Source organism: Bombyx mori, chromosome 8 (assembly GCF_030269925.1).
Source record: "Bombyx mori chromosome 8, ASM3026992v2".
In the NCBI taxonomy this organism is placed as follows: Eukaryota; Metazoa; Arthropoda; class Insecta; order Lepidoptera; family Bombycidae; genus Bombyx; species Bombyx mori.
The window spans coordinates 1388431-1404723 of record NC_085114.1 but is presented as its reverse complement, the minus strand read 5'-3'; the positions used below and the strand labels follow the sequence as shown (position 1 = coordinate 1404723).

Here is a 16293-nt window from a genome sequence, read left to right as displayed (position 1 = left end):
CAAATATTAATTTGCCCGGCCCACTTAGCCAGTACATTAAAGTAGGAATTGCGTAATTAAGTTCAACATAATATTTAAGTCGCGGTTGAGTATTCGGACGTTAAACATAAGTTTGAGGAAGTTTAAGTAATAGAACTGAGGTAATGATGTTTGTAACAAAACTCAGTGCTAGATTTTCGACATTGCAGCAATTTCCAAAAAAAAACCGTCGAAAAAAAGTCACCATGACGACGAAGCAATGTTTAGAACTGAATTTACATAAATAAACTGTTGCAAGCACGTGTTTTGTATTTACATAGGACTACACAGATTTAATTAAGGTAAATTCAAAACTGATGTATGTGTATAATTTTGTCCTATAAATAAATTTTATATGGTCACCACATTAGACAAGGACACCGCGACCAAAAAGTATTCTCTTTCGAGACCGATTTCTCGGCATTAGACAGCACTCCAGTTGTAGGTACTTATTAACTCCATGGTCATCGTTCTCGTCGAACCCGTCGCTTGCGACGAAGGGTTCGGCGAATAAACTATCCCACAGACACAGCCCACGAGTTTCTCGCCGGATCTTCTCAGTGGATCGCGTTTCCGATTCGGTGGTAGATTCTGCGAATCACTGCTCTTGCTAGGGCCAGTGTTACCAACTTCGGTGCTTTGAGCCCTGTGAGCTTACCTACACGTCATCATTGCACCACTTTGAGAAGGCGGCACGATATAAAAACCCTCTTGTCGTGGCCGCAGGAAATTACATACCCAATCCTGTGGACCGAATGGTAAACAGTCGAAATCGCCCAAAACATGTCATTACGGATTCTCCCGATCCATTAATGGTGTTTTTAGGTACCTCAAAAGCACCGGTCACCGTTATCGTCAAACCCGTCGCTTGCGACGAAAGGTTCGGCGAGTAAACTAGACCATAGACGCAGCTCACTGAGTTTCTCGCCGGATTTTCTCAGTGGGTCGCGTTTTCGATCCGGTGCGAAGCACTGCTCTTGCTAGGGCCAGTGTTAGCAGCACTCCAGTTTGAGCCCCGAGAGCTCACCTACACGTTAGGGTGAAGCTGAAATAGCCTCTCAAGGCTATCAGCATAGGTAGGAAAAAAAGTTAGAATGTAAACAAAGTAAACATTTATTTTACAAAAATTACTGTACATTATTTGTTAATTAGTAGATATCAAGTCTCTCCTGCTGTTTGCTTCTTCTTTTTAACATCAAAACTTTTTAGTGGATCATTCTGCCGAGCCTGGAAGAAAAGAGCAGCTATTTTATATAGTGAAGCAATTCCTGATTTTACCTATTTTTATGACATTTACTGACAATAGTTAAATCTAATGAAAAAAGTAAAAGATTAAATCGAAAACATATGAAAAGACATATATTTTTTATTTGCATTATTTTCAAACTCATCTGTCTGAAATAGTCTACCATTGACTTTTAGGTGCAGTCTAAAAACCAGCAAATCATCTGTAATTAATAAATTTGTTAGCTGATTAAGCAAGTTTATTTATGATGACAGTAATAATAAATTTTACAAGTATGACAGCACTGGTGATAGGACGTTTTGTGAGTCCGCACGGGAGTAATGTGTTTCAATTTGAAGGGTGGGGCAGCCGTTGTAACGATCTCAAGATGGGTGGCCTATTTACGTTATAGATGTCTATGGGCCCCAGTAACCACTTAACACCACGTGGGCTGTGAGCTCGTCTACTCAATTAAGCAATAAAAAAAACGACAATGGTTAAAATTTCAACAAGTTCTATCAAAAAACACAAAACACTTATGAGCACCACTGTTGCATGAGTACAGAGATATGTACTGACCTGATATTTATGTCTTTTAGCACTTCCAAAGTTCGCATTCTGCTTTCGTTTCTTAACTTGAGGTTTCTCGGTGACTGTTTCCTGGTCTTCCACAATATCTTCATTGCGCAGGGCAGCCGGAAGCAGGTATTCTGGTACATGTGCCAAATGTTGCTGCACCTTCACAGTGTGCAGTGCCTTGTCCCTTCTTAACGCTGCCAGATCTGATGGGTTCTCCTCGAAGTAGCCCTGTATTTTATTTGTTGTATTAAATGCAAAGTATCAATATGTTTTTGTATTATTATTCTGTGAATAGTATCAGGGAGAAGATTAGTCATTCATCAATGTTTTATGTTTTTATATGTGTCATCATTTTGAGTTTGGCTGACTATGTATATTGAAACAAGATATATTAACAAAACCAGTGTGTAACTAAACTAACTAACTCTGCCTAGTTATACTAACTAATACGCTCTTATTTATTTTTAATTGAAGATGGCTCTTAACTTAGCCATGTGACTATTTACTCTCTAAACTTTTATCTATACCACCATATGATTGATGTACTCACAAATATCATATGCAAGCTATTTACATACAGATTGAACAAGCCTTTTCGAATCCTATATGAGACCCTTGAGGGTGATTTACTAATAAATGAAAATATTAGGAAATAATCCTCCTACAAACCCCCTTTTGGCCAATTAAGAGCTTACTTGTAACTTTTTACAGTTGAGGAGCTCCTGTTTGATCTCTTTGAGTCTAGCTTCTCTGACTGCTATCCTGGTGACGGCGCGCCACGCGTCTCTGGAGCGGTATCTGAACCCTTCCACTTCTTCTAGTGCAAATTCATACTTTCTGTTAAAATTAGAGCGATATAAAGTTTTTTTTTTTTTTTTATTGCCCTTGTAGGCATACGAGCATACGGCCCACCTGATGGTGAGTGGTTACCGTCGCCCATTGACTTCAGCAATGCCAGGGGCAGAGCCAAGCCGCTGCCTACCGCTTAATACTCTCCACAAGCCTCGTTTGAAGAAGGACATGTCATAGCGCTCGTACATAGACGTCAGAGAGAGAGAGAAAGAGAGAGAGAGATGAGAATGGTTATTTAAAAGTCTGGACCTCAACCAGATCCTGTTATTGTCTACTGTTATTGTCACCGTTTAGCAGGAGTAGTAAAGTCCGGATTTGAATTTTTCATTGAAAAAACGTGTATTATGTTAAGAAAAATTTAAATCCAAACATAAATTACAATCCAATGTGCAGTTCATCACTATTGACTAAAGTTACAAAACACTTATAAGATTTACTGAGTAATTTGAGTAATTATTAATGGGAATAACACCTACTTTAGACACGACACACTTTACTTTAGTCTAAAAAATATTAATATTAATAAATTATTACACCTAATTTCAGATAAAATACCATTACAGCAAGAGACGTCAGCGGTCTTGCTGCTTCCCTAGTAGAGGATCGACGTCTAGTAAACAATAAGTCGTTTCTACAGTTACAGTTACAATGCTACAGTGGAAATTAAATTGGACCATAACTTACTGTAAAACTTTTTGTCCTTTGAATCCATTAGAGAGATGTTGCTCGACTGCATCCATCAAAGGTTTCTCGCGTATTGACACGAATGACAGCACGGAACCCTAATTCGTAGAAGCAATTATAATTATTTTTTTTATTGCTTAGATGGTTGGACGAGCTCACAGCCCACCTGATGTTAAGTGGTTACTGGAGCCCATAGACATCTACAGCGTAAATGCGCCACCCACCTTGAGATATGAATTCTAAGGTCTCAATACAGTTACAACGGCTGCCCCACCCTTCAAACCGAAACGCATTACTGCTTCACGGCAGAAATAGGCAGGGTGGTGGTACCTACCCGCGCGGACACACAAGAGGTCCTACCACCAGTAATTACGCAAATTATAATACCAAGACAATGGTGACCTGAAGCTCCTTCCTAAAGACTTGGGATGGGCTGTGTGGGAGAGGATATGCAAGAGAAGAGTGTGTAACATACGATAGACAGTGTAATTGTGATTTCGAGTCATGTGTAGCATTGTTCATGTTGTGATGTTTACAGAATAAGGTCGCCACTGAACACCTGATAGATTACCAGATCATTAAACAGAGCCCACGGTTTTAACAAATTTACATTCGTAGTTATTTTATATTAGCTGCTATCCCTATTATATTGTACCTGATTATTTCCTCGGGCAGTCCGTCCGGCTCTATGTACATACGAGTTGACATCGAGAGGGAAGTCAAAGTTGATAACGTTCGATACGTGTTGGAAGTCAATACCGCGGGACACACCAGACTCCTTGTCTTTCTTTCGTTTTGAAGATTGCTGAAATTATATTATTGTTTTATTTTTATTTTATTTATTTATTGAATTAACAGATGAATTTCATACTGATATCTGGCTCCGAGATCGTAATCAACTGAAACTTTGTCTCATATCTAGTAGCATTCATGAAGGCTCCACTAGCCATTTAACACAGACTAAGCCAACAGTTCTGTTCACTTAAGCTGGTAAACATATAAGCCATTTTATCATTATCGAGCATTACAGTTTCATTCCTTTGCTGTTTCAATAGGATTTCGTAAACTCATCTCTGTTAAGCTACTAAAAAGGCCATTAACAAGCTACATAAGTTAAATAATGCATTTGTCCATATACATACCTTTTTCTTTTTAGTTCGTTCCTCAATCGGCAATATTCCACCATCAGGCTTCTCCAGTGCCTTCTCGTCCGACGCGACGATAATCTGATACCGGCCGCGGTTGAACTGATCGACTGACAAACAGCGCACTGCTGCTGGCAGCTCAGAGTTGAGCACGCACGATCCGATCTTGAACTGTTCTAAGTATAGTTTCAATCTGAAATCATAAATATAAATGAAAAAATTAGATCACAGATGAATACATAACAGAAACATTTTATTTGTTTTAAGTAGCACTAGTGAAATCCTTTTGAAGAAATGACAATCACATATTGATGGGATTATCTATCATTCCTGTCCCAGAAACATTTTCTGTATCTCAATCTATCTTTTTGAAATTCAAACAATGGCATGGTGCAGTACATAGGCCATGGCTAACTGTGCCCCTGACATTGGTTACGTCCATGAAGACCGGTAGCCACTCACTATCAGGTGGCCCATATGCTCCTCTGCTTACAAGGGCAATAAAAACAGGGCCAGTTCAAAAATAAATTCTGAGAAGAAAATTATTAGAATCGAATCTTAACTTTAAAAACTGTAAATGAATTTGTCTATACATTCAACACAAACTTTTTATTCAAAATAATCTTAAGTGGGATATGATATATAAATGTTATAACATACAATACACATCGGTTTGTAGGACTCAAAGCCATTATGTGTGCCAATAAATTAGATGATAATAGAAAATTCAAAACTAGACTACCATCAAGCTTAAATAGGCACAATCTTGATTGTCAAAAGTTACTAAGATACTAACAAAAAAAAAAAAAAAAAAACTGGACCTGTGATAATTTATTGAGACTAATTGTTCATTTTAGATTTGTGAACTACAGAATAGTTTATAAGCATTATTAACTTACCCATAAATGGAAGAAAGTCTCTGTTGCCGAAATCGGCTTGGAACACTTCATAATCATTCTACCTCATCTTGCAAAGTTAGTGGCAGCATTAAGATAGGAGATTAGATAATTAATTATTACTTACTTGTAACATCTATCAACTGTTCTGACGAAAATAATACTTTTCCCTCTTACTAAATTCAATTTCAACAGTGCATATAATATGGCCGCCTTATCATCTTCCTCTGCAAATAAATGGTAATGCTGCAATTGTGACGATGGAGCCAGTTCAGGTTCCTCTAATTTTAGGGTGACAGGGTTCCGGAGTACTATCTTCTTGAGACTGAGCACATCATCTGACAGAGTGGCTGAAGCAAGAACTGCTTGATAGATTTTTGGAAGGTGACTGGAAAAAAAATTAATCTAAATTGTATCTTCTGTTATTCTACTTCTTGCAGACACTTAATTAGGATCACCCTACACTACATCCCCTAATTCTTTTACTTTAATTTCTAACTGAGATAGGGATAAGACAAAACTGATTTTATATAGACTAGTTTGCAGAAGGCTACATTTTTTAGAATTAGTGACTATACTTCTTAATCTCCTCATAATGAATAGCTGATATTTAGCAATAACCATATTTGTCAAACTTCAAACAGGTAAATATGAAAACTCATATTTTATCATTTTTTTAAATGTACATAGAAAGGCCTATAGGTTAGTACACCACATGCTGTTAAGTGGTTACTGGATTCCGTACATATTACAATCATCATTCCTCCTTCCTGTGAAAGTGCCATCACCCACTTTGTGACAGGAAGTCAAAATCTCAATTGTATAAGTATAGCAGCTGGGTCCTTCCTTCAAGCATTCTTGAACACTTCTTAAATATGTAATTCTTAAATATTTTCCTTGATCCTGCATACAGGAGTTGAATACCAGTATAGTAATAACATAACAACCAAGTTGCATACAGCCATCTGACCCCAAACTAGGATTCCCTGTGATTTCTTATACAAACCTGTTCATCACATGTTTACTTGATCTGGGAATTAAACCCACGACCCTCTAACCTGCAATCAAGGGCACTAACAACTGCACCACCAAGTCCATCGGTCCATGACTTTAAGCTCTTGTTAAAAGGTTATTTTTTAATTCAAATCAATAAATAAGAGACTATCATATGTACCTCAATAATTCCTTGATTTCATCCTCATAACCAAAAGAGAAGATCAGATCAGCCTCATCGACAACCAGCATAGACAAATCTTCCTTGAGCCTCATGTTGTTTGCTTTTAAATGTACTAGAGCCCTTGAAGGAGTCGCTACAACTATGTCGGGCTTATCAGAGAGTATAGCTTTCTGTGTTTGAGTGTCTCCATTTGCAGAGATATCGATACATCGTACTTCACGTGCACATTTTATAGTTAAATCTCCTATTACCGATGTTATCTAAAATTAAATCATAATTATTTACTAAAGACAATATAGGTATAGTAACCGGCAAACTTCTTGAGCAAATGACCTTGACTGCGCAGAACCGAATTTTAGATCACTTTGGTGGTGAGGGTGAGGCGCGACGGCAGGGGAAATCGTATCGAGCGCGTTATTGGTAGATCAGTCGAACCTTGCGTCCCGCACCGCGCCCTCCTTCCGCTTGCTCCCAAAAGTACGCTTGCGTACAGTGAAAAGTCTATCGTTATTAATCATTAAGTTATTTGTTATAATTGCTTGTTGACTTTGTTGCTATTGCTATTTGTTGAGTGTTTGTTGATTTTTTATAAAAAATACACTATGCCGCGACAAACTGGTGTAGTATTCAAAAGAAAGGGTAGAAAAATTGTGTACGACGTATATTGCTTCATTATAAAACAGGGGAAGAATGATATGGAAAAAGTAAAACAGACTTCGGAAGCAACAAAAACATCAGTGAGTACTTTTAGGTGCATTATTAACGAAGCTAAAGGCTCTGGCTTGCTCGCCGTGTTTCGGACTCCGGGTAAGAAAAGATTAGGGAAGAAGAAAGTTACCGGAATGGATAGGTTCGTTCAATCTGTAATAAAAAGATGTAATCATAATAACTACATAACAAGCAGCGAAACTCCGTACCGCAGGAAGGCTTCGAAGAATTTAAAGAAGATATAAATTTTAATGGCTCGGAATGAAGTTTGCGACGAATTATGAAAGAGCTAGGCTTCAGATGCAAAAAAAAACAGAAAATAATCGAAAGCTGATAATTGAAAAAAGTAACATTCGATTACTACGAATCGAATATCTTCAAAAAATAATTTTATAGACAAAAAGGAAGACCGAACCGACCGAGGTGTAAACTACATTGATGAGCCCTATGTCGACTCATCACGATGATAGCGACTCGGGTGATGAAAACAGTGATGATGATGATGGTCAAGATTATGATAACGAAAAAAAAATTACAAATTTTAATACCAGCTTCGCTTCAACTGAACCAAGACCTGGCAATAGCTCTAGTTTTGACTTAATAGAAGGAATATCTATTTTACCCCAAGATTAAATTATTACAATTATTAATATTTTTTGTTGATGTTCTAATAAATATATAAATAAATACATATGTTGATTTTAATAATTTAATTGCATTATGACACAGAGTAAATAATGTTTTTGCACGTGAGTGTACCATGCGCAAACTTAGCCCCACTACGTCAAGAAATGCTCAAGAAGTTTGCCGGCTATTATAAAACCACTAAGAGAAACTTGTACCTAGTGGACCTCTAAAATTGAGACTGGTAGGTACTTGTCTGCCTAACCATAAGTGACAGTTGAACTTATTTATTATTTTCTGTTTATAAACTTGAATGAATCCCCATGCGTTGGACTGATCAGGTGAAAGACCTTGAAATCCCACTTAACGAGTGTGTGCGCCAAGCCTCAGTTTACAAACTTTGGGAAACATCTGTCAAGGCAATAAACAAAAATTCCACATGACCACGACTGCTCTGCCAAGAGTAACCGAATATGATGATGATGATTTATGAACTTAAAATATATTTATATGTAAAAAATTTTAGCACTATATTAAATTGTATATGCAGTACATTCTATTAAAATATAGCATATTCTACTCAATATATATTTTAACAATGTTCAAATGACATGTCTAGGTTCAATTGTGATTAAAACTTCAACCTGGTATCTTGAGGTTAACAGCTGCACTCACAAGATCAATTTGGTACAGTAAAAACTAAGCACTTCACACAGTAAAATTTAGTTCATTCCACTTATATACCTGCCCACACAGCTCTTTACTTGGTGACAATATCAAAGCCCTGATGCTCTGATGTTTGCTTGTGTTCTTCAAGTTTAATATCTTCTGTATAACTGGTACAGCAAAGGCAGCTGTCTTACCGGACCCTGTGCGTGCTCTCATAAGGACGTCCTTCCCTTCCAATAACAATGGAATGGCAGTTTCTTGTATGAGTGTAGGTTCGGGCCATCCCAACTGTGATATGGCCTGTTAAATTAGAGCTGTTTTAATTGATTTTTTTTATTGATTGTCAAGAGCCATGGGCAAGTGTTGTTGGATGAGAGTATTCTCGTAGCTTAAATTTTATTTATACATTTTTGATAATTTGTTGTACGTAACAGTAAGTATGTAGATTCATAAACAGGACAATGTAAATATAATATTTAATATAAATAACTAAAACATGATGGCGAGTGATGACCCTTTCTCATGGTAGTCATTCGTGCCAGTGGAAAGAGTCGCTGCCTATCACTGAAAACTTTTCTCAAACTTCAATTGAAGAAAGCCATGTTGTATTCAGAAAGCACCATGGAAGTAAATTAAATAGTACAAAGTAGGTAGCAAAATTTTCTGGTTGTATTTAATATTATAAAAAAGTGCTCACAACTTCATAATCGAAACATACCTTTAGTATTCTATCATCCAATTCCATTTCATGAAACATAACCTTTTTTTCGTCAGTCATTTTTTAGTTTAATTTTTAAGATTATAAGTATTTTTTATATGCAAACCATTTAAAAGTAAACTTTATAAAAATAACCTTTTATTTCATACGTTTCTACAACACGAAATACCAACTTTTTAATATTATTTACATCATAAATATGAGAATTAACATGTCAATGTATCAAAAAATAGCACATGTATGACAATTGACAAAGACAAATGTATAATGTATTGTAGGACATTGTAGGATATTGTGTAAGTATAATCTATGCATTTTTTTAGGGATTTTATGACCTGGTAACTAAAATCTTTAAGTCAGTCTTATTTTAAATTATATTCTTAATTTTATGAAAAATGATAATATGGAGTGAAATTAAATGAAGATGTTTAATTTGAGACATTAATCAACTGGGATAAAATTAAATGTAGTCAGATGAGATGTTATGGGATGAAATATAATCTCATTTTTTTTTTTTTTTTTTTTTTTTTTATGATTGAAGGATTACTGGTGGCCCGGAGGCCTTTCCAGTTTCACCAGGACAGGTGGGCGAGCAAAGGCTCAGCCAGGAGGGGTGGGATTTGCTAACAGCTACCCGAGCGCCTCCGAAGGAGACCTAACAGCTCAAGAGCAGCTGCTTCGCGAATGAATCTACTACCGGATCGGAATCGCGACCCGCTGAGAAGATCCGGCGAGAAACTCAGCGAGCTGATTCATGGGTTAGGTTGCACGGCGAACTCTTTGTCGAGTTCGACGAGTACGGTTACCGAGGTCCCTAAGCCTGCTCCTAGAGCTGAAGGCGTCTAGTGCGAAGGTTATTGGATCTGATGGATCCGTAAGGACGTGTCTAGGGCGTCGACGGTGACTGGCTCCTGCATGATCAGGATTCGGGGAGTAGTCAGCGGCGGCTACGATAAGGCGATTATCATGACGCATAGCCTTATCGAAGTACCGTTCCGACGCTGACTTCATGTATTTCTGTATAGATTCGAGGCCCAGGTCGTCGTGTAGGTCAACGTTCCTCACGAACCACGGAGCTCCGACGGCTAACCTGCAAAAGCGGGATTGTAGAGATTGAAGGGTGTCTATGTGCGTGCGGGCCGCGTGAGCGAACACCACACTCGCGTAAGTCATGACGGGCCTTATGCAAGTTTTGTAAAGTGTCACCTTGTTCCGAAGGGACATTTTACTCCGCTTACAAATCATGGGGTAGAGTCTACCGAGAATAAACGCGGCACGGTCACGGACTGATTTTATATGCGGGCGGAATGTCATCGATGCATCCAGGGTAACGCCCAGGTACTTGACCTTCCTGGCCCAGGGTATGGATTGACTAAAGAGAGTAATCGGGGGTGTGAGATTCCTCCTCCTAATACGGGAGGAAATCCGTGTGGAGCTTCCCCTCTGAAAGAGCACCGCAGTACTTTTCGCTGGGTTGATGTCTATGCGCCATTTTCGGAACCACTGTCCTAGGGCTAGGGCTGCGCTCTGAAGCTTCTTCGCGATTAGGGACTTGTTTCTACTGGAATAGTAAACAGTCGTGTCGTCGGCGAATAAAGCTAAATGGGTCGGCGGCGACCGGGGAATATCGTTAACGAATAAGCTAAATAGGAGGGGTGAGAGGACAGAGCCTTGCGGGACTCCAGCTGTGAGAGGTCGTGGGGAGGAGCGGGTTCCCTCGACTCGATATCGAAAAGAGCGGTTCGACAAGAAGTCCCGTATGATGAGCACGAGACTATCCGGCACGCCCATGTTGAATAGTTTGAAAATCAAACCATTGTGCCAGACTTTGTCGAACGCTTTTGCGACGTCGAAGAAGAGAGCTCCCGTGTATAACGGTTTTGGTCGATTAAGCCCCACAAGAATGTGCTCCGTGAGGCGGTGCACCTGTTGAACGCATGAGTGATTTGTACGAAATCCGAATTGTTCATCGATGAGAATGCCCTTGGATGAGATGAAGTCTCTGAGGCGTTTGTAGAGCAGACGCTCATACAGTTTGCCTAGAGACATGAGGAGGCTAATCGGGCGGTAGCTCGTCGGATGATTTTTTGGTTTACCGGGTTTATGTATGCCGATAACGTCCGCTTCTTTCCACACCGCGGGAAAGATACAGTTCGCCATAGCGGCATTGAAAATAGATGCCAACATCACGATGAGTTGGACGGGTAGAAGTTTAATAACGCGGTTGGATATACCGTCGGAACCGGGAGCCTTGCGAGGACGTAGGTCTTTGATCAAGTCTTTAACTTCCATCGGGGTGACGGGTGGTAACACATCAGCGGGTGGCAAGGAAGCTCTGCGTTCTACCTCACTGTCTACTAATTCTACATGCACAGGGTCCACGGATTGAGTGCTGGGCGTGCACTGGGTTTGCAATGTATCGGCCAGCAGCTCTGCTTTTTCGTCATCATCGAACGCCGTGAGTCGGCCTGAGGGGCCTACGAGGGGGGGCATAGTTACTACCGTATCCGATTTGAGAGTACGAGCTAAGCGGTAGTAAGACCTTTGGGAGGGCGCGAGTCCTTCTAAGAAATCAGACCATCTGGCATCTCGGACTTCGGCGATGCGAGACTTTACGTCGCGTTGTAGGGCACGCATTCGAATACGATTTTCCGCGGTAGGATACCTGTCGTAGGCGCGTATCGAGGCGTTCTTAGCTCTAAGGAGTTCCCTAATATCGTCGGACAATTTGAAGCGGTGAAGGAAGTCCTCCGCTACAACTTGTTTCGATGACCTATCTAATGTCGAGGTGATGTGTGACGTTAAGATGTCTATGGCTTCAGCGGTATCCTGAGGAGACGGGGTAGAGTCCGGGCTAAACGGTAGCGATGGTGGATCAGATTCAGCCAGGCTGATGCCCAGCGTGTGCCAATCCACCACAGTCCTCGTGACGGGAACGGAATCGGGAGCGCGACCGAGCTTCATAACGACGGGACGGTGGTCTGAATCTAACTCTGAAACTACTTCGATCGAGTGTAAGCGCAGAGTTACGTTTTTTAATAACGCTATGTCGAGTATATCCGGGCGATGCGCGATATTTAGCGGGTAGTGAGTCGGGATTAGCGGAGCGACGATATCGAAGGCGAGATTATCGACTAACGCGTCAAGCCGCCTGCCATTCGGGGTTGTGGTGTGTGAGTTCCACCTAATGTGTTTACAATTTAGGTCGCCCGCCAGAATGACAGAGCTCCCCATGCCGAGCAGCGCCTCGATATCACTGCTTAGAACGATCTTATCCGGTGGAAGATAAACGGACGCGATAACGATCGGCGCGTGTCCCGTCAGTGAGATTCGGCACACTGATGCTTCGATATTAGCGAGCGCGGGAGGATCGAGTGGGACGCAATGCAGGGCTCTTCTATAGTAAATGACGGTACCACCACCACGAGCAGAGAGCCTGTCGTTCCTGACCATGTTATAGTTCGCGATTTTAGGGTCACGGCGCGCGGGCTTAAGTAGGGTCTCCTGCACTAAAAAGATATCAATTTGATGGTCACGCAAAAAGTCAGAAACCTGATCACGCTGATTTGCGAGACCGTAAGCGTTAAAAAATCCTATCGTTACGGATAGGGGCTTTATTCTACTTATATACGCCATTGATTACCGGCGGAGTGAGGGGAGGACGTACGTATTTAATGACGCGTATACGTCGGCGTATTCTTGCACAACGGCGATAAAGTGTTGTGCAGTGGAGGCAGAGCGAATGGCGTCGCCCAAAGCGTTAACGCGCTCAAAGTTGATCGACTGAAAGAAGTCGATCGCTAAAGCGAGATTGTCGGACGCGGTCGGAGGGCAAGTCGCGGGAGAGGGACGAGTCGCGGGGGCGGGACGAATCGCGGAGGAGGGAGTTGTAGCCGTGTTCATGTACGGCAGCGGTTTCGCCCAGGCCGAGACACTGGGCACCGGCGCCGGAACGAACGCTGGCTTAGCCTGCGACACAGAGGGTGCCGAGGCTTTGATGTCTGGGCCGGAAGCTCGGAGGCGGTTTTGGCGGGCGACGCGGCGATTTATTTTCGGGGCTCGGGGGCATCCGCGGTAATTTGCGGGGTGACCCTGTGTTCGACACAGGACGCAGCTAGGCGGTTCTGTCGCGGTTTTTTGATCGCGAGTGCATAGGGCCGTGGCGTGATCGCCTAAGCACTTGACGCATCGGGGGCGCGCGTGACAGTTACGGGAAGAATGCCCGTATAATTGGCAGTTATGGCACTGGCTAGGTGTGCCTTTCTTGTGTGGGGTTTCGACTGCGATTCCGGAAAGGCTACAGACCGTTCGGATGTTGAATATTTGCTTACCCTCGGGGGTAGGCTGGAGGGCGACGAGAACCATATTATATGGCTCCCTTCCGCGGCCTGTGTGCATGCGGTGTACGGAGTTAACCGGTAGGCCTTGTTCGAGAAGGTCGGCCTTGACGAGCTCGGCATCCAACTCTTTAGGGATGCCACGTATAACGGCACGGAGTTCGCGCTCCTCCTGGAGCGTATATGTGTGGAAACTTATACGCTCCTTACGGAGGTAAGAAGAGAGGGCCCTATGGTCGTCGGATGTTCGAACCTTAATTTGAATGCCGTTCGCGAGGTTACGGGCATTCGTAAAATTGATATTTTTGGCCTTAAGGGCCAGGGAAACTCGTTCCCAAGCTGCCTTCTCTTGAAGGATTACCGGGGGAGGGGTCTGGGCTTTATTTTGTGCCACCGGACGCGGCGACGGAGTGGCACGGGCTGGAGGCGCAACGGGAGTCTGAGGGCGGGGGCGCGACGCGTTCGCGGCTTTGCTAATTTTAGCGGCCGCGGGAGCTCGAGACTCCGCGGCACGCTTCTTACCCTTTTGCACCAGGGTGAATCCATCCGTCGATGAGGGGGGAGCGAGGTCGACCTCCATCTCCGAGTCAGAGTCGGAGGACGAGGAGGCGGGCGCAGGTGACCTACGAGTAGGTGTTTTGGACGGCGCGACGGAGGCGCATCGCGCTGCTGGGACGGTGACCACGGCGGACGACGCAGCAGTTTTACTCGCCAGTATAGGCGACGCGGGAACGGCAGGCACGACGGAGGCTGCGGTGCTCGATGCAGAAGCTTTGCACGCAGGTACAGGCGACGCCGGAGCAGCGAGCTCGGTGGAGTCCACGAGAGGGCTCGCAGTGTGATCGGCCTTGAAGGCCTGAAACTCGGAAGTGAGCTTTGGGTAGCGAAGCCGGAGAAATTCCGCAAATACAGCGTCCATGATGTCTACGTGCCCAGGTGGGGCTACCCTGGGTCTTAGAAAACACTCGCCTTGCGGCGAGGCCCCAACTTCTCGGACCTGAGCGGTTCTATTGAACACAGGTGGCGATGCGGCACGATTACTGCAGGACAAAGAAAAATCACAACAAAACGGAAATAACAAAAAGAAACAAAACAATTAAACACTTCCAGGAAGACAGTTTGTCGGCAGATGTACCACGAACACAGAAATAACAAAAGGAAACAATACAAATAAAAACTTCCAGGAAGAGCACTTAGTCGGCAGATGTACCACGAACACAGGCCGCGCGAACAATGGCCGGGCTAACAAAAGCCGGGCGAACAAAGGCCGGGCGATCGAGTGGTCGATGAGCACGTCCGCGCGTGACGGGTGCCTCTATCGGAATGAATATAATCTCAGTAAAATGGTGGTCATTATCTGAAATTTGTTCAGTGGACTTTGTTTCATTTTCCCACATTTGTGCCCTTTTCACATATTAAACAGTTCATAAACTACCGTCATTACACATTTAAACCTGAAGAAACACGAAATAAACAAAATAAAACAAATCACACAACTTTACTCCTTGCGTTCCCGCCAAAAACTCGTCTCGATAGGTACTAAGTAGCTACTAAGGGTGCTTAAATAGAACATCTCTTAATTAAGCAAACCTTAACTAAAACACGTTTTTAAATATACGTCTTTAAAACATTAAAAGTTAAAAAACGAAATTTTATTAAAAAAAAATATTTCATGAAATTTGTGATAGAACTTAGTATGACCTGACTTTTTTCGGGCATAGGCCCGAACCTCATAGGTACGAGGCTTACGGGCCTTGGGGACGCACGAGGTATGTGAGGCTTGATGGTCTGCAGATGTTGAGAGCAGACCGCGCGTCCAAGGATGTTTTCGGCCCATTATCTCCTATGACCTAGTCTGACCAATTATATTGAATTAGGGGTTCACCGTTCACCACAAACATTAAAAAATTATAAGCCAATCTCCATTGTTGTAACTAGGCTTGCAATCTTTAAAATTCTACCTGATTAGCTCTATAGTTGGTATTTTGTGTTTCTTCTAATGTGGTGTTATCCAACTATTGATTTTTGTGCAAAAACTCTATGAAAATATTTGTTTTTATACGAAACAAGTATTTTCATAGAGTTTTTGCATATGTAACAGTAGGCAACGGCTTGGCTCTGCCCTTTACATTACTGGAGTCCATGGGCGACGGTAACCACCCATCATCAGGTGGGTCGTACGCTCGTCTGTCTACTAGGGCAATATTAATAAAAATGTAGGTGAATGAACTTACGACCTACCAGCTGTACTGTGGTTACAGAAGCCCATAGATATTAGATGGCAATTCGAGTGCCTACCTACGTTGTGACATGAATTTTAAGTTTCAATTGCATGTAGCAAAACAACATAAGGGTGGCCCTGCTCTTTAAGCCGGAAAGCATTGGTTCCTATTTCGCGGTAGAAATAGGTGGATTAGTGTTACCTACATACGGGCTCACAAGACCCCGAGCCCTGCCATCACCAAAAAAAAACTATTTAAGTTTTTTTATAATCTCACTTACAAAAAACAACGATTAGTTATATAGTCGTAACTCGTAAGGTTTAAGCTGCTTACGCTGTAGGTAGTTAAGAACGTAAAGGGTGATATTGCACCATAGAATAAATACTTCTCAATGTAGAAACTAAATTTTATTTCAAAAACAAACTAAGGGTGTCACAAA

General features: G+C 42.1%; 1 protein-coding gene and 1 long non-coding RNA gene across 3 annotated transcripts; one reads left to right on the top strand and one right to left on the bottom strand.

Moving 5' to 3' along the window:
- The first annotated feature begins 89 nt into the window (after positions 1-89).
- LOC105841521 (uncharacterized) lies at positions 90-4752 on the top strand. The gene is made up of 3 exons (XR_005244965.2): positions 90-320; positions 3221-3359; positions 4515-4752. It is a non-coding gene; the product is annotated as an uncharacterized LOC105841521 (long non-coding RNA).
- LOC101735963 (probable ATP-dependent RNA helicase DDX56) lies at positions 1116-9599 on the bottom strand. 2 transcript variants are annotated; one of them, XM_038012537.2, is made up of 10 exons: positions 9296-9599; positions 8653-8877; positions 6574-6836; positions 5527-5787; positions 4501-4696; positions 4014-4163; positions 3359-3456; positions 2518-2659; positions 1823-2050; positions 1116-1245 (listed from the first exon to the last, which is right to left on the bottom strand). In XM_038012537.2, the coding sequence occupies exons 1-10, from the start codon at positions 9353-9355 to the stop codon at positions 1177-1179; spliced, it is 1692 nt and encodes a 563-aa protein (XP_037868465.1). In that variant the 5' UTR covers positions 9356-9599; the 3' UTR covers positions 1116-1176. The 2 variants fall into 2 exon arrangements, with proteins under 2 accessions (XP_037868465.1, XP_062525603.1); XM_062669619.1 differs by having other exon boundaries at positions 1116-2050.
- Between the last annotated feature and the right edge of the window lie 6694 nt (positions 9600-16293).